Source organism: Bufo gargarizans, chromosome 4 (genome assembly GCF_014858855.1).
Source record: "Bufo gargarizans isolate SCDJY-AF-19 chromosome 4, ASM1485885v1, whole genome shotgun sequence".
In the NCBI taxonomy this organism is placed as follows: Eukaryota; Metazoa; Chordata; class Amphibia; order Anura; family Bufonidae; genus Bufo; species Bufo gargarizans.
The window spans coordinates 223670793-223694506 of NC_058083.1; the positions used below are offsets into that span (position 1 = coordinate 223670793).

General features: G+C 38.3%; 1 protein-coding gene across 1 annotated transcript in view; it reads right to left on the reverse strand.

Moving 5' to 3' along the window:
• CSMD1 (CUB and Sushi multiple domains 1) overlaps positions 1-17120 on the reverse strand; it is a 2061198-nt gene extending 2044078 nt beyond the window's left edge. Inside the window, exons 1-2 of the mRNA XM_044291097.1 lie at positions 17093-17120; positions 15981-16197 (exon numbers count right to left, since the gene is read on the reverse strand). Of these exons, the coding sequence (XP_044147032.1) occupies positions 15981-16197; positions 17093-17120 (245 nt within the window). The remainder of the gene's footprint in view (positions 1-15980; positions 16198-17092) is intronic.
• Positions 17121-23714: the final 6594 nt, after the last annotated feature.

The following is a 23714-nucleotide window of genomic DNA, read 5'->3' on the forward strand; positions in this document are numbered from 1 at the left end:
GAACCCCTTCAAGACTGTTGGAAGACCATTTCAGGTGACTACCTCTTGAAGCTCATCAAGAGAATGCCAAGAGTGTGCAAAGCAGTAATCAAAGCAAAAGGTGGCTACTTTGAAGAACCTAGAATATGACATATTTTCAGTTGTTTCACACTTTTTTGTTATGTATATAATTCCACATGTGTTAATTCATAGTTTTGATGCCTTCAGTGTGAATCTACAATTTTCATAGTCATGAAAATAAAGAAAACTCTTTAAATGAGAAGGTGTGTCCAAACTTTTGGTTTGTACTGTATATATATATATATATATATATATATATATATATATTTACATACAGTGGGATGCGAAAGTTTGGGCAACCTTGTTAATCGTCATGATTTTTCTGTATAAATCGTTGGTTGTTGCGATACAAAATGTCAGTTAAATATATCATATAGGAGACACACACAGTGATATTTGAGAAGTTAAATGAAGTTTATTGGATTTGCAGAAAGTATGCTATAATTGTTTAAACAAAATTAGGCAGGTGCATAAATTTGGGCACCACAAAAAAGAAATGAAATCAATATTTAGTAGATCCTCCTTTTGCAGAAATTACAGCCTCTAAACGCTTCCTGTAGGTTCCAATGAGAGTCTGGATTCTGGTTGAAGGTATTTTGGACCATTCCTCTTTACAAAATATCTTTAGTTTATTCAGGTTTGATGGCTTCCGAGCATGGACAGCTCTCTTTAAGTCACACCACAGATTTTCAATTATATTCAGGTCTGGGGACTGAGATGGCCATTCCAGAATGTTGTACTTGTTCCTCTGCATAAATGCCTTAGTGGATTTTGAGCAGTGTTTAGGGTCGTTGTCTTGTTGAAAGATCCAGCCCCGGCGCAGCTTCAGCTTTGTCACTGATTCCTGGACATTGGTCTCCAAAATCTGCTGATACTGAGTGGAATCCATGCGTCCCTCAACTTCAACTGACAAGATTCCCAGTCCCTGCACTGGCCACACAGCCCCACAGCATGATGGAACCACCACCATATTTTACTGTAGGTAGCAGGTGTTTTTCTTGGAATGCTGTGTTCTTTTTCCTCCATGCATAACGCCCCTTGTTATGGCCAAATAACTCAATTTTAGTTTCATCAGTCCACAGCACCTTATACCCAAATGAAGCTGGCTTGTCCAAATGTGCTTTAGCCCACCTCAAGCAGAACTTTTTGTGCTGTGGGCGGAGAAAAGGCTTCCTCTGCATCACTCTCGCATACAGCATCTCCTTGTGTAAAGTGCGCCGAATGGTTGAAGGATGCACAGTGACTCCATCTGCAGCAAGATGATGTTGTAGGTCTTTGGTGCTGATCTGTGGGTTGACTCTGACTGATCTCACCATTTGTCGCTTCTGTCTATCTGAGATTTTTCTTGGTCTGCCATTACGAGCCTTAACTTGAACTGAGCCTGTGGTCTTCCATTTCCTCAATATGTTCCTAACTGTGGAAACAGACAGCTGAAGTCTCTGAGACAGCTTTCTGTATCCTTCCCCTAAACCATGATGGTGAACAATCTTTGTCTTCAGGTCATTTGAGAGTTGTTTTGATACCCCCATGTTGCTACTCTTCAGAGAAAATTAAAAGAGGAGGGAAACTTACAATTGACCCCCTTAAATACTCTTTCTCATAATTGGATTCATCTGTGTATGTAGGTCAGGGGTCACTGAGCTTACCAAGCCAATTTGAGTTCCAATAATTAGTTCTAAAAATTTTGGAATCAATAAAATTACAACAGTGCCCAAATTTATGCAGCTGCCTAATTTTGTTTAAACAATTATAGCACACTTTCTGTAAATCCAATAAACTTTATGTTACTTCTCAAATATCACTGTGTGTGTCTCCTATATGATTATATTTTATCATGACAATTAACAAGGTTGCCCAAACTTTCGCACCCCACTGTATATATATATATATATATATATATATATATATATATGCTAACTAACTGTCTAATGTAATGACACAGCAAAGCACAGAGCAAAGCAATGACATTGCTGCCTCTCAGAACTCTATAAAACTGCAGAAAATGGCTGCTGGGGAGGTTTTTATATAGTAAGGGGTAGGCAACTTTCCTAGGGATGTTGCTAAGCTTAGACAAAGACATTGCAGCCTTCTCATTGGCCCACAAGCAAGAAGCAAAGGGATCATGTGTTCAGATGAAAAATCTAGAATATTTGCAAATACAATTATATAGCACTATATTCTAAATATTCACAAATTCTCTAAGTGTGGATCGAAATATTGTGTAGTCTGCCTTGAAAGTGTAGTCTGCCTAATTATGTGTATACAGCTAAACGAATGCTCTTGTCATGTCCATCTATGCCATTTTTGTGTGTCCCATGATTGTATTTGCTTTAGCAGCTGCCCAGCAATATTTGCTTAAGTTAATTTTGCTGTCCACCAATATCCACCTGTATTTTTTAGTGGATGCTTTATCCTATGTTTTACTGTTTCATACAGAATTGTACATTTATCCACATTAAAATTCATCGGCAGCTCTTAAGCCTAAGCTTCTAGCTTCACCAAATCTCAATATAATATTATCATATATGTTAATTAGTTTACAGAGCTTAGCATAAATTGCAAAAATTCAAATGATACTGGTAAATCAGACTTTTGAAGTTAGGGTTTGTCAATCCACAACATTTATTTTTAGTATATTTTGGATTAATGTACAATAATGGCACTTTGATAATGTCAATTTGTGTAACATGATCACGTATGATCAGCTATTTTAACTACATAAGTATGGAGTCCGTACCATTACATATTATTCACCCATATTTGCTTCATGCACCTCTGTATGTTGTCTACAGTCATGGCCAAAAGTTTTGAGAATTACATAAATATTGGAAAATGGAAAAGTTGCTGCTTAAGTTTTTATAATAGCAATTTACATATACTCCAGAATGTTATGCAGAGTGATCAGATGAATTGCATAGTCCTTCTTTGCCATGAAAATTAACTTAATCCCAAAAAAACCTTTCCACTGCATTTCATTGCTGTCATTAAAGGACCTGCTGAGATCATTTCGGTAATCGTCTTGTTAACTCAGGTGCGAATGTTGACGAGCACAAGGCTGGAGATCATTATGTCACGCTGATTGGGTTAAAATGCCAGACTTGACCTGTTAAAAGGAGGGTGATGCTTGAAATCATTGTCCTTCCATTGTTAACCATGGTGACCTGCAAAGGAACGCGTGCAGCCATCATTGCGTTGCATAAAAATGGCTTCACAGTCAAGGATATTGTGGCTACTAAGATTGCACCTCAATCAACAATTTATAGGACCATCAAGAACTTCAAGGAAAGAAGTTCAATTCTTGTTAAAAATGCTTCAGGGCGTCCAAGAAAGTCCAGCAAGCGCCAGGATCGTCTCCTAAAGAGGATTCAGCTGTGGGATCGGAGTGCCACCAGTGCAGAGCTTGCTCAGGAATGGCAGCAGCAGGTGTGAGCGCATCTGCACGCACAGTGAGGCAAAGACTTTTGGAGGATGGCCTGGTGTCAAAAAGGGCAGCAAAGAAGCCACTTCTCTCCAAAAAAAATATCAGGGACAGATTGATCTTCTGCAGAAAATATGGTGAATGGACTGCTGAGGACTTGTGCAAAGTCATATTCTCCAAAGAAGCCTCTTTCTGTTTGTTTGGGGCATCAGGAAAATGGCTTGTCCGGAGAAGAAAAGGTGAGTGGTACCATCAGTCCTGTGTCATGCCAACAGTAAAGCATCCTGAGACCAATCGTGTGGGGGGTTGCTTCTCATCCAAGGGAGTGGGCTCACTCACAATTTTTCCCCAAAACACAGCCATGAATAAAGAATGGTACCAAAACACCCTCCAACAGCAACTTCTCCCAACAATCCAACAACAGTTTGGTGAAGAACAATGCATTTTTTAGCATGATGGAGCACCGTGCCATAAGGTAAAAGTGATAACTAAGTGGCTCGGGTACCAAAACGTTGACATTTTCGGTTCATGGCCTGGAAACTCCCCAGATCTTAATCCCATTGAGAACTTGTGGTCAATCCTCAAGAGGCGGGTGGACAAACAAAAACCCACTAATTCTGACAAACTCCAAGAAGTGATTATAAAAGAATGGGTTGCTATCAGTCAGGAATTGGCCCAGAAGTTGATTGAGAGCATGCCCAGTCGAATTGCAGAGGTCCTGAAAAAGAAGGGCCAACACTGCAAATACTGACTCTTTGCATAAATGTTATGTAATTGTCGATAAAAGCCTTTGAAATGTATGAAGTGCGTGTAATTATATTTCACTACATCACAGAAACAACTGAAACAAAGATCTAAAAGCAGTTTAGCAGCAAACTTTGTGAAAACAAATATTTGCGTCATTCTCAAAACTTTTGGCCACGACTGTACATTAGGTGTTATTTTCTCCCGTAGAGAAGACACAGTTGGGTCACATTATTATGACCAACAACTAATATCCAGAGTAACCACCATGTGCAGCACAGACAGCTGCTATATGGTCGGGGAGTGATTCAATAAGGTCCTGGTAGGTTGTCACAGGTATCTGGAGCCATGCTCACTGCAGTGCATCGCATGTCGGATAGAGGTTCCTTTTTTGGGAAAAACTTGGTTTAATCTAAATTTATTTGCGACGAATCGCGTTAAAAATAAAACGGCTATTTCCTGGCTGCAGAGAGCCTTTATAGTGGTGTAGAACACTGTGCCTTGCAGTAACACACATAGGGAGTCTGCTTTGGTAGTGAAATAATACTGTGAGTCAGTATGACATGCAGATGACAGGCATCGCTCTTAGAATCACTTAACTTCATTGCATCCCTTCGGATACAGTTTTAGCGTCAAAGATCATTCGACTTCTCAGATGATAGTCTATTTTAGTCATTTGCAACCTTTGTGTTGGTCTCTTTTTGTGTTTTATCTCTATCTTATATGACAAATGTCATATCTCCAATGATTTAGAAAATGTTTCTTGCAGTTAGAAGACTGTACTTTTACATGCTGCAAGCACTTCTTATATACATTTTTACAATTAAGGTTATAAAAACAGAATTGCTAAAAATCATATTACGACTCACAATATAATAAAGGACATTTGGATTAGAATTTTCTAATTTCTTTGTATAGTTTCTCTGGACCTTAGAGTTGCATAGAAAAATCCCGTTTTATATACCACGATTGTCGCTTACAGAAGCTAAATGAATTATATGAATAAAAACTTAAAAACAACATTATTCTTTAGGATTTGCTTTCGTGCCCCATGATGATTGATTTTTTCTTAATTTTTCATTATTTTCATGTGCCTTTCATGTGCCTTTTTTCAGCATATAATAAATTCTGTGCCACATCCATATATGCCTGCATACCATATTATTATTTTATTAGGCTTATATGTGTCTTTTGTGCATTTGTCCATTTTAACGCAGTTTTACACAATTATTGTGTCCCTAGGCTTGCTGCAGTAAATTCTTTATGTGGTCAGCAGACCTTGAAGAAGGTTTTAACCATCTGTCATTAAGATAGTATGTTTTATTCTGTGTTATTTGCTGTAATACATTACTCTGTAACACGGTACTATTTTTTATTATACTTTTTTTGTCCTTTGGAACATTAAGATTCTGAACTGCAAATACAATGTCTGAATAAAGATACATCACCTGCAAATCAAATAATGATAGTATAACATTTTTTATAATACCAACACAGTATATACTCATTAGCAGTTCTCTGATACAAACAACATAAACCAATGTTATTTGCTTCACTGTATTTCCACCCCATCTATGGTAAGTAAATATATGTGTAAAGACAATCCTTAAGCTTAAAGGCTATGGACCTCTTTGTGCTGGTTTGTTTTAATTAATTTGCTTCCTAAATGCAAAATGAAAGAATTATTATTATTATTTTATTTATTTTTTTGTAGGGGAGTGATAATGAAATTTTTAGCAATTTTGTATTTTATTAGGTTATTTTCTGATTAAAAACTCTGCAGTTTTTCCCAATCCATCTTCAGCATTCAGCACCGAGCAGTACTGAAGATGTTCCTGGCTCACTGTTAGATACAGAGCAAGCCTGCTGCTATCATCACCGTCTTTCTTCTAGACATGATATCACTGACTTTATACCCTAAAACTACTCTTTTCATGTCTCTTTGACATATATTATGTCAGTGGTGACCTCTGACAATGTATGTGTGCTCTATATCCCCATAGTGCTCACTAACAAGCCGTCGGGGAGATACATAAGAAAGGGCAATCAATGATGACTATTGACAGTATAGAAGGCAGAGAGACAGGGAAAATCAGTTCTACAATATATAGAAACAGTGTAATGGAGACAGAGGATAAGTAGTTTTATAGTATATAAGGTCTATGAGGGAGGCAATGAGCCTAGCAACAAGCTTGCTCTGCATATAACTGCCAGCATTAACAGTTTATATTACTGTGATATGCCAAACACTGGACAGCTGATCTTTTGCAACTTTTTGCTAAGGGACTACTTCAGAGTAGGTTGTTTTTTTTTTTTTTTTTATAAAAAAGCACAAACTCATCCAATAAAATATATTGCAAAAATATTCAAAATAATTCCCCCTACACAATAAAAAAAATTACATGGTGGTAATATTTTAGCTAAGTTTTTAAATAATCTTCATTAAAAATGTCCTACCATTTTATTGTTATGCAATCTGTGTAACGCCTTCATCTACATGGTTGTCCTGTTGCATCTGACAAAGCTCACTGATTCTGATCCCTCTCTATGATCCACCTTTCCCTTTTCTAATTGTTATGGATAGCAGGAAGGATTGGGAGAATGGTGTACAACACAGATAAGTTTGTGGAGAAGGGGGAAATCCAAGCTATCAGGGAAAGGAAACTGCATATCAGGTCATCTGAAAAGGAATGAAGGAATGAAGATTGTAGCTTGATCTCAGTGCTGTTCATATGAGGACAGTATTATACAAAAATGAATTCCTATTCAGACATTTCCATTTACTTACCTTACACAAATTAACACCGTAAAATGCCACCACTAAATTATCTGGAGTGAAAACTGGACTGCTAGTATATCCACAATCATATAGCTTAAAACCACATTGAAATAAAAAACCCCTAGAGTGCTTTCATCCTTATGTAGATATAAGCTATAATGTGATAATGTGAAAGAAAGCTAGAGTAGAGATTATATAGTTCCGATATGTTATCAACCTATGTATTTCTTAGATAAGCTATAAAATCTATATTAGTAAATGGACCTGCAAAAACAAAATCTGTACATGGTATTTTGGCAGTGGCAAAAATCAGTAACAACCCTGTATAAAATAAAACAATGAATCACCGTACATTTCTGATCCTCTTTTCTAATGCCAAAGTAACATTGTACTATTTCATATAGATGGCTTTCACAGATTTGTACATAATCCTCAACTTTTGCTTGAGATTTGTATTTTTCCTGCAAGGGTATAAACTCTGTTCTCCCTTAGGGAGCAACACTTTAACAAGAAATAATACACACGGGGGGGGGGGGGGGGGGGGGGGGAATATTTGTGAATTCATGTGTTTATCAGGAACAAGTTCAAGTAAACAAAATTTCAAAGACTATTATTTTAGGAAACAATTTCAATTAAGGGAAGAATTAAATATTTGAATAGATGGGATAATGTTCCTGACATAGAAAACCTTAAAAATAATTTGTCTTTACAATAATGTTACAATAATAGTTTTGTGTTTATACATAAATATGAAGAAATAAAGAAAAGGTTTATACTAAATATACAATCAAAATTATCCTGTACTGAGCAGAAAAAAATATAGAAATTCTCCTGGCAGGAGTTTGTTATTGTTGTTAGTGAAACAATGAACCTATATCTATTATAGACCTTCAAGGCACATTTAAGGGACTTGGAGCTATTCCAATAACTATTATCCATGAATCTCAAATTGATGCTTTCTTACAATTGCCTGCGCTGTCATGTATGGTTATGCATCTGACTGGAATACATCCAGATTGTTCACATGCTGTGGTTCTGGTGCTATGTCTGAAAAACTAGGATTTTTTTCTGATCACAGATATAATGCTTTCATGCTTATATATGCTTCATGTTTAATAAACATTTGGAGTCACTGTGGGTAGAAATAAATGGAGGCAAAAATAATAATAAACAATTTTGTTTTTCTATAGAGTTTGCTATAAGCCACTTAATATACCATGAAGCGACAAATCATAATAAGATTATTATGGGGGACTTCAACTACCCAGATATAGACTGGGAAACTGAACCCTATAGATCTTGTGGAGGTAAGTTCTAGATTTGACCGTGTCAAGTCAATGGATGTCGTTGACTTCTCCAAAGCATTTGATACAGTGCCACATAAACATTTTGTATATAAAATGAGAATGCTTGGACTTCAAGCAAATGTCTGTATGTGGGTAAGCAACTGGCTCAGTGATGGAAAACAGAGGGTGGTTATTAATGGTACTCACTCAGAATGGGTCATTGTTACTAGTGGGGTACCACAGGGATCAGTATTGGGCCCTATTCTCCTGTAGAAGCCTTGCAGAGTAAAATAAAAAAAATTCAGTGACACTAAACTGTGTAAAGTAATTAACACTGAAGAGGACAGTATACTACTACAGAGGGATCTGGATAGATTGGAGGCTTGGGCAGATAAGTGGCAGATGAGATTTAACACTGACAAATGTAAGGTTGTACACATGAGAAGGAATAATACATGTCACCAGTGCATACTAAATGGTAAAACACTGGGTAGCACTGACATGGAAAAGGATCTAGGAATTTTAGGGGACAGCAAACGTAACTGTAGAAACCAGTACCAGGCAGCAGTTGCCAAGGCCAATAAGATAATGGGTTGCATCAAAAGGGGCATAGATGTCCGTAATGAGAACTTAGTCCTACCACTTTAAAAATCACTGGTCAGACCACACATGGAGTACTGTGTACAGTTCTGGGCTCCTGTGAGCAAGCCAATATAATAATATTCCCCCTACACTATAAGAAGCAAAAACACTGAATTTTAGAAAGGCTAATTTCCATGGGTTAAGGGCAGCATTTTAAGGCATGGACTGGGAACAGCTACTGTCACATAATAATAGGATAAATGGGAGAGCTTTAAATACTCTTGAATAATTGCACAAAAATGTTTTTTTCCTTTAGGTAATGAGTATAAACGGCTAAAATTTACCCCTCCATGGCTAACAGGGCAATACATTTCAAAAAAGGGCAGCAAATGGCAGCAACAAAAGGGTGGCAAAAGAGAGCAAAAAAAAAATCCCCAAACATATTTTAAATATATAAATGCTAAAAACAAAGGTCTGAGCACATAGGTCCCCTAAATAATGGTAAAGGGGGGTTAGTCACTGAAGATAAGAAAAAGGCATAATACAAAAAAAAAAGATTACCCCTGCATATGCAAAAGTAGAGAAAGGAGCTGATATCTGTGGTGTTGAGGCTGTTAGTACATCCAGTAATATACTCAATTGGCTAATTGTAGATATGGTCCAAGCTAAGTTAAATAAGGTAAAGGTGAACAAGGCTCTGGGTCTAAATGGATTACACCCAAGAGTTCTTAAAGTGCTCAGTTCAATTATTGATGCACCCCTGTTTATGATTTTTTAAGATTCTCTAGGTACTGGTACAGTGCCAAATGAATGGTGCAAGGCAAATGTGGTGCCTATTTTCAAAAAAGGTCCTCCACAGGCAATTATAGACCATTTAGTTTAACTTTTGTTGTGGGAGAAATGTTTGAAGGACTCTTAAGGGACTATATAAATGAGTATGTGACTGTATACCAGTGGGATTCCACAGGGATCTGTACTGGGACCAATTTTGTTTAATATCTTCATAAGTGATATTGCAGAAGGCCTCGATGGTAAGGTTTGTCTTTTTGCTGATGACACAAAGATATGTAACAGGGTTGATGTTCCTGGAGGGAAACGCCAAATGGAAAAGGATTTAGGAAAACTAGAAGAATGGTCAGAACTCTGGCAACTGAAATTTAATGTGGATAAGTGCAAGATAATGCACCTGGGGCGTAAAAACCCAAGGGCAGAATATAGAATATTTGACACAGTCCTGACCTCAGTATCTGAGGAAAGGGATTTAGGAGTAATTATTTCAGAAGACTTAAAGGTGGGAAGACAATGCAATAAAGCAGCACGAAATGCCAGCAGAATGCTTGGATGTATAGGGAGAGGTATAAGCAGTAGAAAGAGTGAAGTGCTTATGCCGCTGTACAGAACACTGGTGAGACCTCACTTGGAGTATTGTGCGCAGTACTGGAGGCCATATCTCCAGAAGGATATAGATACTCTAGAGAGAGTTCAGAGAAGAGCTACTAAACTGGTCCATGGATTGCAGGATAAAACTTACCAGGAAAGGTTAAAAGACCTTAACATGTATAGCTTGGAAGAAAGAAGAGACCGAGGGGATATGATAGAAACTTTTAAATACATAAAGGGAATCAACTCGGTAAAGGAGGAGAGCATATTTAAAAGAAGAAAAACTACCACAAGAGGACACAGTTTTAAATTAGAGGGGCAAAGGTTTAAAAGTAATATAAGGAAGTATTACTTTACAGAGAGAGTAGTGGATGCATGGAATAGCCTTCCTGCAGAAGTGGTAGCGGCAAATACAGTGAAGGAGTTTAAGCATGCATGGGATAGGCATAAGGCTATCCTTCATATAAGATAGGGCCAGGGACTATTCATAGGATTCAGATATATTGGGCAGACTAGATGGGCCAAATGGTTCTTATCTGCCGACACATTCTATGTTTCTATGTTTCTATATAATATTATAAGTGATAACCAAATGGGTTTACCAAGGGCAGAAGTTGTAAGACTAACCTGATTTGTTTTTATGAGTAGATGAGTAGAAGCCTGGAGGGATGTATTTTTTTCTGGATTTTGTGAAGGATTTTGATACTGTCCCTCATAGACGTTTAATAGATAAAGTAAAGTCTATAGGCTTTGAAAGTATGGTTTGTTATTGGATTGAAAACTGGTTGAAGGACTTTGTCCAGAGAGTTGTGGTCAATGATTCCTATTCAGAAAGGTCCTGGGTTTTAAGTGGTGTACCCCAAGGTTCAGTGCTGGGTACTCTATTATTTAATTTACTTATTATTTATATTAAGGATGGGATTAATAACACTGTTTATATTTTTCCAGATGACATTAAGCTGTGTAGTACTGTGCAGTCTATGGAAGATGTCAATAAAATACAAGCTGACTTGAACACTCTGAGTGATTGGGCATCAACTTGGCAAAGGAGGTTCAATGTGGATAAATGTAAAGTTATGCATTAGTTATGCATCTTGGTAGTAATAATCTCCGTGCATTATATGTCCTAGGGTTTGTACCACTAGGGGAGTCACTTATAGAGAAGGATTTAGGTGTCCTTGTAGATTAAATAACAGCATACAATTTCAATCAGCTGCTTCTAAGGCTACCAGGATATTGTCATGCATTAAACGAGGCATGGGCTTGCGGGGAAGGGATGTAATACTGCCACTTTACAAAGCGTTGGTGCGGCTTCATCTGGAATATGCAGTTCAGTTCTGGGCACCAGTACATACAAAGGACGCTCTACAGCTGGAAAAAGTATAGAGGAGAGGGACTAAAACTAATTAGGAGCATGGAGGGTCTTAGTTATAAAGAAAGAGTAAAATAATTACATTTATTTTGTCTTGAGAAGAGACGTCTAAGAGGGGGGGGGGGGACATGATTAACCCATACAAATATATAAATGGGCCATATAAAAAATAAGGCAAAAAATTGTTCTATGTCAAAAGACAAGAGGGTAGTCCCTCCGACTGGAGAAGAAAAAGTTCAGTCTCCAGAAGCTTTACTGTAAGAACTGTGAATCTGTGGAATAGACTTACTCAGGACGTGGTCACAGCAGGAACAGTGGACAGTTTTAAAAAGAGTTTAGATGAATTCTTAAATGTAAATGGCATAAATGCTTATGAAAATGTATAGAAATCTAAGTCTCACTTCCTGCTGGGATTCTCACCTATCCCTTGTTTGAACTTGATGGTGTCACGGACATTCCCGCGACAGATGGCAGGAGATCGTTGAGACTGGCAACACGTGGTTTGATCTGACATGTTTTTCTGTTTGGATCAAATGATGTCTGTGTTGTTTCTGGTGCTTGCCACACATTCTTTCCCCAGGTGTGGCTATTAGGGTCATTTAACCTTCTCTATTTATAGTTGCTTTTCCCACAATGCTGTGCAGTTTATAGCTTCTGTTTGCACCTTTGAATAGATTGTGGTTGGATCTCGGCTGAGTACCTGGTGCTTCTATTGCTCCTTTGAAGTTAGGTCTTTCCTTTCCCTTTTGTATTTTGTATGGATTCTGTGTGTTGCATTTCCCTATTGTTTGTATTAGGCCTGAAGAAGACTCCTGTTTGTGCTTTCTTTTGGAGGAATAGGTAGTCTCAATCCTGCCATCAGTAAAAGGGTACTATGGGGTTAGATAGGACTCTAAGTATTCTTGCGTATGAACTCACCTACCTTTGGGGTCTGTTCATACTGGTAATCAATCAGGATTTTGTTTAGGGTTTTCACTAGGAGGTGTCCATTTTCCTTCCCTAATTCTCAGGCCTGATTTCCTGTTCCCTCCCACACAGCAACGTGACAGATGGACTTATGGCTTTTTTCAACTGTATTAACTTTGTAAATATGTAACTAATAGCAGAGCTGGAGAGGGTTCAGAGGAGGGCAACTAAAGTAATAACTGGAATGGGTGGACTACAGTACCCTGAAAGATTATCAAAATTAGGGTTATTCAGTGTAGAAAAAAGACGACTGAGGGGAGATCTAATAACTATGTATAAATGTATCAGGGGTCAGTACAGAGATCTCTCCCATCATCCATTTTTCCCCAGGATGTGACTGTGATGAGGGGACATCCTTTGCGTCTGGAGGAAATAAGGTTTGCACACATAGAAGAGGATTCCTTATGGTAAGAGCAGTGAGACTATGGAACTCTCTGCCTGAGAAGGTGGTTATGGTGAATTCACTAAAAGAGTTCAAGAGGGGTCTGGATGTATTTCTGGAGTGTAATAATATTACAGGCTGATTGCCTGATTGGAGTCGGGAAGGAATTTTTCCCCCATAAATGAGGAAAATTGGCTTCTACCTCACAGAGTTTTTTTTTTTGCCTTCCTCTGGATTAACTTGCATGAACAGGCTGAACTTGGTGTACAGATGTCTCTATTCGGCCTAACAAACTATGTTACTATATAGACTTTTTTCAACCTTTTTTTTAACTAAATAAATGACAGAAATCTATCAAACTATAATCATATAATCTGATCCAAAACATTGCAATTGTGTATTATCCATGCTGTTACATACAGTAGGACTGCACCTAAACCTTCTATCAACATGGTGTCCAAATGAACAATCAATTCAACCCCCAAAAAATCTAAACCAACACATTCAGAGAGAAAGCAAAAAAAGTATTGCCTAAATGAGAGCTAAATGGAAAAACTGTATGCAAGAAATCATTCTGTGACTCTGCTTACAGACTGTACCTGGACCTATGCTGTAACTGTGATACAGACGTTACCTCTGATATACCAGTGACTTTGGATGCTTACTTAACCACAGGGTTGGTAATAATTTTTCTCACAGATAACCTGTAAGCCATAATGAAGAATAATGTATGTACAACATATATACAGATATAAGATTAGTTAAATAAATGGAGGGTATTCTACACTTAAATAATTTTTCATTATAGCTATCAACACTTTTATGTAGCACTTACTATGTGCAGACTATAGTGTGTCATGCCCGTTAACTTATGGACCAATTAATCTGTAGGTCAGAACACAGATGTAGCAGAGTTAACACACAAACTCATAACTTGCATTTCTTAACTCATCGTGTTATCTTGAATCAAAAACCATTGAAAATCAATTGAAGGTGTTTGCTTAACGCATTTAGTTTAGATAAAATGTCTCATAAAGCATGTATGTTAACTCTACTACATCTGTACTAATATTAACAGATTGGTAGCATTTAGGATAGGTCATCACTATATGATCAGCAGGGGTCCAACACCCAGCACCCCCACCGATCAGCTGTTCAAAAAGGAGGTGACTCTCCATGAGATGGTTGTTTCCTCTTCATTACACTCCCCGTCGACTCCCTTGTAGCGTGGCATAGTGTAGTTACAAGTGCTTGCTCTATTCAAATGAATGGAGCGATTGCTTGCAATTACACTGCACTTCTGAGCTGATGGGCAGTGTAATGAAGAGGAAGTAGCGCTCACATGGAGAGCCTCCTACTCCAGTTGTAGGACCCCTGCAGATCAGATATTGATGACTTTTCCTGAGATTAGGCCTGCAATACAACCCCTTTAAAGGGAATCTGTCATGTGGATATTTGATTATAATCTAATTAATTATATACACTCATTAACTACTAAAAAGTACCTTAGATGTATTCACTTACTGGTGTGACAGATGGTTACCTCATAATATACACACAAAGATGCCACATGCCGCATGCTAATGAGCTGATTCGAGTCCGGCGTGATGTCATTGAGTCCAGCGTATATTTAATTCAGAGCTATAGCCACTCTCCTGCCCACCTGCTGCTGATTCATATGGAAACAAACTGTCATTTAGCAGCAGGTGGGCGGGGAGAGTCAGGAGCTCATAAATATTCAGGATCAATATTATAAGCTGGAGCTTTTTAATACAAGATGTTGGCAAATTGACTGGGTCAATTAAAGAAGTAAACCAGCATTTTGCTAAGAGAATCAATCACTTATTTATGTTGCCCTTAGTTAGGACACCATAAAACTGGTGACAGGTTCCCTTTAAGTATATGCTTTTCTGTCTTCATTTGTGCACAGGATCTGCCTTATTAGTGATATCTAACAGTAACTGACAGTTGTGCTCAGGCATGGTCTTAAGTTCAGAAAAAGCATAGCTATCAGTGTATAAAGTTTTACTGAATCTTTAACCAAAAACGATATATCTATTTGCTCAGCTCCTCATGCTCTATAACCTGCTGCCTGCAGACTGCATTGAATTTTGTGGTGACGGGTTTTCCATTGTGCTTGTGTTCAATCATAACAAGGTAGGTATAAATATACTACAACTACCAACCACTGCAGTCCCCTGTTCTATCACCAGTCACTGATGGATTTTATCTGGGTCTGATAAGACCAAGCAGCTCTGCTATGCCAAGAGAAATAGCAATCACTGGGTCCAATAGAGGCAGTAGTATTGTTCACAACATAGGTTTCATTTAGTATTATATATGCAACAAAAAAAAAAGTTTGAATCAGACAAAAACTACTTTGGTCTTTGCCTCAGGGACATGAATGTCTCCGGCAGGCCCGACCTGCTCCTGATAGTGAGCAGAAACAGGACCAAGCAGGGACTACAATATTGTGATAGATCATCAATATCAGATTGGCACATTTACTTCTGTGGGACTGAGCTGCACAACGGCTGTGTGAGCATTGAATGTGACGTCACTTGCCTTTACCTTTACTGCAGACTGCTGGCAATTTATTTGTAAACTTCTAGCAGGAATAATATAGGAATGCCACACCATAGATTCATAAGAATAGATACTTTAGAATTGGCATTACATGGAGAATACAATTAGATACTAAGACGGACATGTTAGGAGAGATGACTGCTCCTCTTTAAGTAGCATATGTAAGGTCTACAAGAACAAAAAAAAAAAATACTTCATCTTTTGGTCCTGAAAATAAAATTTGATGCAAAAACGTACCGAAAAATGAACACAAACACATATTTTTATACTAGCGTCCAATCAGTTAAGTTCAAATTCACAAAAAACATAGCAATATTAATGCCACACATGAATATTCATTACAGTTTATTTCACCTTTATCTAAATGTAGTAAATATTAAATAAAAGAGATAAATGGAAAATATTTATTGAATATTAAGTCCTACCTGACTTTTAAATTTCCTTGTTGAGGCTGTCCATCAAAAACTGCTAAAATATCAAAATCTTCCTCCAGCGCAAATATTTGAAATGACAGTTGTATCCTGTTTCTTTCACCAGTGATTATTATCCACGTACAGTTAGCATAGTTTGGATATCCATGTGGAAACCCAGGACTTTCTATTGTACCATTTGGACCTTGTACTAATCCTCCACAATTTTGTGCTGTAAAAAATAAATAAAGACATATATTTATATTATTTTACAAGTAATAAACACAAAAAATTTGTCCATGCAAGGAAATTTTCTGCATACGTATGTCATTATCAGGCCTCTGAGCATGGTTTATGTGACATCTATGCTATAGACCCATGGTCATCTTTACACAGCTAGTTTACTTTGCTTGTGTGAATACTTGCATTCAAAGTTTATAAAGAAGAACAGAGACAAACTACAAAATATGGTCAGGTATAAAGATAGAATAAGAAATACTTTTTAATCTGAAACAGAGTACAGGAGGCAACACCAAATGGAAACAAAATATGAAAAAAAAAAAAAAAATGTGTTAATGTAGCGTTAATATTTTCCGGCATTGAGATCCGTCATAGGGTCTCACTACTATAAAAAAAATGCTTCTGTTTTGTCCAGACAACTATATGGTACAATGATTTATCGGCCTACCTCTGGTTTCTCTATCTCACCTCTGCCTTCTTACCCTAGCCCTGTCTCCAAGAATGTATAATAAAGCATACTACGTGGGCAGCATTGTGGCTCAGTGGTTAGCACTGGTGCCTTGCAGCACTGGGGTCCTAGGTTCGAATCTGACCCAAGGATAACATCTATATGGAGTTTGTATGTTCTCCCCCGTGTTTGCGTGGGTTTACTCGTGGTACTCCAGTTTCCTCCCACGCTCCAAAGACATACTGATAGGGCCCTTAGATTGTGAGCCGCATTGGGGACAGTTGGATGGTAATGTCTGTAAAGCGCTGCAGAATTCAGTAGCCTTATCTAAGTGCATAAAATAAATAAATACTACAAATTATTACATACTTTCTTGCAGTTTATCTTCTGCCAGTGCAACCCTCTACCTCCCCATATGACTCTGACTCTGAAGGTTTACTGAATGCTACCTTCAGCTCAGACACCATGTTTAATTTGACAGGTTCCCTTTAACACAATAGTTAAGAGTCTCAATTTGGATTGCAAACAACGAAGAACAAAATGCAAAACTTTTGATAAAAAGATATTTTCAAAAATAGATCAAAACTGCAACAATGTTCCGCTGCTGAATAAACATGCTGTGAGGATATTTTTAAAGCTCTAAATTTAAGGATTGTTTAGGTGGCCAACACAGTTATGATACAAGGAAGCTTGGATATGTTTTCATGAGTGGTTGTCTGAGTTCTAAGACCACCAGCGATGGCTAGCAGGAGGAGAAAGAAGCGCTCACACAGAGCACAGTCTCTTCTTGCTGCTGAAGTCAATTAGCCCATCTCTATTCTGTCTGCTGCAGAGATCAAAGTTTAATCACTTCAACCCCCAACAATCAAAACCTTTGATATATCAGTATGACATATAAAAAGTATTTTTTGAAGCATAAATCCATTTAAAAATACATTATATTCTGTGTTGGTTCTTACGAAAGGCCTTTTGCAATATACTGTACGTCATGATCGCTGCCAAACAACCCTACTGCATGCATCGCCAATCCCTTATGGTTATCTCCTGCAGCAAACTAGAATTGGCAAGTATGTCTCTTAGGCATTAAGTCTTAGCCACTTAGCTCCGGGCAGAGAGTATTTCGGTAGTTACTGAAATCTAGGAAAAAGACATGGTAATACAGTCATGCAGTGATCATGTTTGACATTTACTATTAGCATAAGGAGACAAGGTTTTCAAACAAAATATATATCAAAGAGACTTTTATTATAAATTGCCCACACATACTGTATTAAAATTGGTCTCTCTCACAATGCAACAAATATTAATGTTTCTTCGCTGGTAGTTTAGTTAAATAAAGTTGTAATTATTATGTGAAAAACAAAAATTTCTGTGAAATATGAATTAGATGATCTATTCCTATAATTTATTTTGAAACGTGTGATATGTTTGTGGTACACTCTTTCACTGGAGAAACATAAAGTTCTCCACATTATAAATCTTTCTGATTCTCTGTAAACCTCAAACATGGTGATTTGGTTCTACATATACCCTGACTCAATGAGGGACATTTATCAAGACTGGCATTCCCACACACCATTCTTGAACCCCTGGGAACCTGAGTGAGATGCACCTAATTTATTAAGAGGCGCCTCTTAATATGCTAAAGGCATCTCTGGCACTCTGTGCACCAGAAACTGAAGTTTGTAAAAGCCAGAGGCTGATGAAGCCTTCAGCTATAACTTTCACTAGAAGCTGGCGTAAATTATAGTAAATCTGCCCCTCCCAATAATTCCTGCTCCTTTTCTCGCCACTTTCGAAAAAAGGCAAGAAGGTTACAAAGTTGCAAATTATGGTGCACATACAATTGCAGCCAAGCTAAACTTGATGGTTAATGCAAGTAAAGAATGGCAAGAAAAAGTTAACAACATTTTCAATGGCTTTCAATGCCTTTTGTCATGAAATAACTGAGATAACACTGTGACATATGTTATCGGAGTCAATTTTAGCTTGGCTACATCTGTATGGCATTCACCATTATTTATGGCATCACTGCATTGATAAATGCTCCTCAATATGTCTGTGATTCAGTAATTCATTACCATTGGCTAGTAATTCAGTGGTGCAGATTTATCCTAGCCCAGCTAGACTGTGTACGTTGGGCTATGTTAACCATGTATGTTGCCACATGCTGTGCCTGGTTATGACAAGGTGTATGCCTTATCACTTCTCATCATAAATTACACCTCATAATGCTTCCTCATAAATTAGACACAGCATGTGGCAGTCTGTGTTACTGAACTCGCGTAAATTACAGTGTTCTTTTATGCCAGACAACTGGTGTAGAAGATAATAATGTGATGCCCATCCTTGCTACGCCTCCTAGCAGAGAATCAGCATTTGGGCAAAGATGCTTATGCAAATTCCAATGGAAATGTTTCACAACACTTTGTATTCAAATGATAAGTGTGGTCCAATGCCTTGTAGAATGGATTGACCCTTAACCATGCTTCCATAAACTGATGGATTAAGTATCATTGTTATATTTGTGTTTTAATTATTATTATTCATTTTTTTATTGCTTTCATCCTCGGTTGGCTTATTTTGCAACCATGTCACTCCAATAAAAAAGAACATTGTATGGTTGTAGTACTAAACAAAGCTGAAATCTTGGAAATGGAACAGGGGAAAAAGAGTATATACTGAAATCATAGCTCATGTGAGGCAGTGACAGACCTCATATATGAGGGAAGATATGTGTCTCCTAGAATGGTGCAGGAAATCTATTAGAGGAGATGTATGCTATGGTTTCACTTGAGATATGTCACCAAGGTGCCCAGCCTTGGAGTAAAAGTCAGTAGCTAGTGTGTTCACTAGGATAGATAGTGGACACGGTGGTTACTTAGCATAGCTGGTTTCAGCTAATCCGGGCCTGTCTTTTATTGGGAATAAGCAAACAGCTGAGTGGATGCTTATTCTCCACAATCCACTCTGGGTTTCACAGGTGGTCCATGTCCATGGTTCTCATTTAAAAGGCATCAGCAAGAAGCAGGGTGTGTCTTTATGAGTGAGAGGCTTACAGATCACAGAGCGCAAGGCGTGTGTGAGGTAACACTGGCCTGAGGACGGTACTAAGCGACACCCGAGCCTGCGTCACTCTGTTCTAGTGTTATGGACTGACTACCTGATCCAGCTGTGATCTGGCTATACTACGCAGAAAATTGGCCAGAAGTATCAATAAACTGGATTGAAGTGACGTTGTTGTGTCCCTGACTTTCTTCAAAACTGGTCTTAGGAGTTGAAGGTATTACACTCACCATAGCAAAACTACGAGTGAGCGTCAACCCAAATTGGTAAAATTCTTCATGTTTGCAGCCACCATTAGAGGGAGTTTAAAGTATAAATTTGTGTGCAATAAGCTTCCCCTGGTTTTACTGATACAGTATATGTATATGGCCCTAAATATTTCCCATTTATGCAAACATTCAAAAATTGACCTAAAATGTTTTAAAGAATTTTTTTGCCATTTTAATGAGTAGAATTTCATGTAATATGTTATCATGGATGTACAACATCTGTAAGATGGAGAAACAGCCACTGATTATTGAATGCGGTTTCTGAAACTGTCATCATTTGGCATTTTGGGCACTAGAGGCCACTGTTTTGCAGCTACAGCCAGCACACTCTGAGATTTGAATATGCAAAACAGATGATGACTCGTGCTGCTGTGTATGCCAGAGAAAGAGGAAATCGTGACATGAGGAGACATGTTTGTGCAGAGGCTGAAGACAGGATCCAGTGCCATCCTCAGGTCTGTGTGACTTGGAGCGGTCAAAATCACTGTCAGAAGTGACTGATGCCTGTCAACAATGCAGATGTTGTCAAGGAAGAAAGGATCGGTTCCCGGAAGGTCAGTTGGACCGTGGAGCGTGGTTAAAAACCCTGTGAGGCCTCATGGTGGATGGAAGGACCTGCGAGTTGGTGTAAGTCCCCATCGGATAAGGACCAGGCCAGGGTCAGCGATTCAGAAGGCTTCCCAGAGAGAGAGGACCATGTCCCAGAACGCTGGAAGAGCCATGGAACGGTTGGAGCTACCATAAGAGGTGGTGTTGCTCAGCTTGAAGAAGAAGCAGTCTGCTATTTTGTGAGAGAACCGTCTGGATCTGGATTCTGTTTGTAGGAATGAGTATCGGCGTCAGGAATCTGATCTGAACAGAGGGTCAGAGTTACAGGTTCTGCAGAGTCACATGTTGTGGCAGGGACTTGCTGTCAGTTTGGAGCAACCATTGAACACAGGACATAACCAGGTCAGTGACTCAGTGGCACGGTTATTGACTTGTAGGCTCTGCCGTGTGCGCCATCGGTCAGGTCCGTTACCCTGCGGCACAGTATCGACTTGCAGGCTCTTCTGTGCACGCCACCTGGGTACGGTTGTTAATTTGGGCTGGTTCCAGTGACTCTGAGCCTGGAGTATAGGGTATTCTGGACACTCCGTTGCTACACTATAAGGCTACTCCAGCGTCTAGGCTTAGAGTATTGAGGGCACGTAAAACAGTGTCATTTGGGGGGGGGGGAAGAGAAGGGAATGTGATGTTGTGTTGTTCATTGTATTTTATACTGTATGTGAAATATACTCTCTGTACTTACTGTTGTAATATCTGTGAATACCACTGTTCAGTAAAGTTACTGTTTTTGCATCAAGAGCTGGTGTCCGTGTCACTTTACTTATTCTATGACTTTGCTGTATCCTGGGGGGTCCCTCCCTGGTTCATGGTTTTACACATCCATAAATCAAGTTTTATGGTAAATATTTTGTACAATTGCATTGAATACATAAATTGTATTTCATATGAAAATCAATATATCAAAATATTTCAGTGCAGCAAAAGGTTTTTGGGGGAATTGAAGCTAACCAATTGATTGAATAAGCTCCATAGAGCAGAACACTTGGCTGGACACAGATAACAAAGAATGAATGTGTTGTTGTGATTACAAGGGAATTCATGTTGAATATATTCATGTTGATATTTTTTTTTTTTATTATGCTTCAATTATGAAGAATTACACATTATATCACCTATATATGAAAGCTATCAACCTATGTAGCATAACGTATCTATTATGTTGTAAAATGAAACTCATGTAGAAGGGGTTCCACACTGATAGGAAGTTAGGGTACAGTGTAAAGATAAAAATAATGATAATATGTATCTAATATAAATGTGAAATGTGCATTACCATGACAGATTTCCTTTATAAGACACTAATGACTTATTTGTGGAAATTAGAGCCATCATACATACAAACCGGATTCCAAAAAAGTTGGGACACTAAACAAATTGTGAATAAAAACTGAATGCAATGATGTGGAGATGGCAAATGTCAATATTTTATTTGCAATAGAACGTAGATGACAGATCAAACGTTTAATCCGAGTAAATGTATCATTTTAAAGGAAAAATACGTTGATTCAAATTTTCACGGTGTCAACAAATCTTATTGCTACTTATTGGGACAAGTAGCAATAAGAGGCTGGAAAAAGTAAATTTGAGCATAACGAAGAGCTGGAAGACCAAGTAACACTAATTAGGTAAATTGGCAATATGATTGGGGATAAAAAGAGCTTCTCAGAGTGGCAGTGTCTCTCAGAAGCCAAGATGGGTAGAGGATCACCAATTCCCACAATGTTGCGCAGAAAGATAGTGGAGCAATATCAGAAAGGTGTTACCCAGCGAAAAATTGCAAAGACTTTGCATCTATCATCATCAACTGTGCATAACATCATCCGAAGATTCAGAGAATCTGGAACAATCTCTGTGCGTAAGGGTCAAGGCCGTAAAACCATATTGGATGCCCGTGATCTCCGGGCCCTTAAACGACACTGCACCACAAACAGGAATGCTACTGTAAAGGAAATCACAGAATGGGCTCAGGAATACTTCCAGAAACCATTGTCAGTGAACACAATCCACCGTGCCATCCGCCGTTGCCAGCTGAAACTCTACAGTGCAAAGAAGAAGCCATTTCTAAGCAAGATCCACAAGCTCGGGCGTTTTCACTGGGCCAGGGATCATTTAAAATGGAGTGTGGCAAAATGGAAGACTGTTCTGTGGTCAGACGAGTCACGATTCAAAGTTCTTTTTGGAAATCTGGGACGCCATGTCATCCGGACCAAAGAGGACAAGGACAACCCAAGTTGTTATCAACGCTCAGTTCAGAAGCCTGCATCTCTGATGGTATGGGGTTGCATGAGTGCGTGTGGCATGGGCAGCTTGCATGTCTGGAAAGGCACCATCAATGCAGAAAAATATATTCAGGTTCTAGAACAACATATGCTTCCATCCAGACGTCATTTCTTTCAGGAAAGACCCTGCATTGTTCAACAAGATAATGCCAGACCACATTCTGCATCAATCACAACATCATGGCTGCGTAGGAGAAGGATCCGGGTACTGAAATGGCCAGTCTGCAGTCCAGATCTTTCACCTATAGAGAACATTTGGCATATCATGAAGAGGAAGGTGCAACAAAGAAGGCCCAAGACGATTGAACAGTTAGAGGCCTGTATTAGACAAGAATGGGAGAGCATTCCTATTTCTAAACTTGAGAAACTGGTCTCCTCGGTCCCCAGATGTCTGTTGAGTGTTGTAAGAAGAAGGAGAGATGCCACACAGTGGTGAAAATGGCCTTGTCCCAACTTTTTGGGGATTTGTTGACACCATGAAATTCTGATTCAACATATTTTTCCCTTAAAATGGTACATTTTCTCAGTTTAAACTTTTGTTGCGTGATTTATGTTCTATTCTGAATAAAATATTAGAAGTTGGCACCTCCACATCATTGCATTCAGTTTTTATTCACAAATTGTATAGTGTCCCAACTTTTTTGGAATCCAGTTTGTACATCATACATGCAGTAGTATACTGCACACTAAATAATCCATATTGAAATGTAATTGTAAACACATACAGAGGTGGGAATCGCCCTGATGTTTATGAATATGTAATGGTAAAAAGAAAATCTGATTTGATGGCCAGTTCTGCTGACTAGAACCCAACTCGAATTTTAAGAAATTTGCTGCT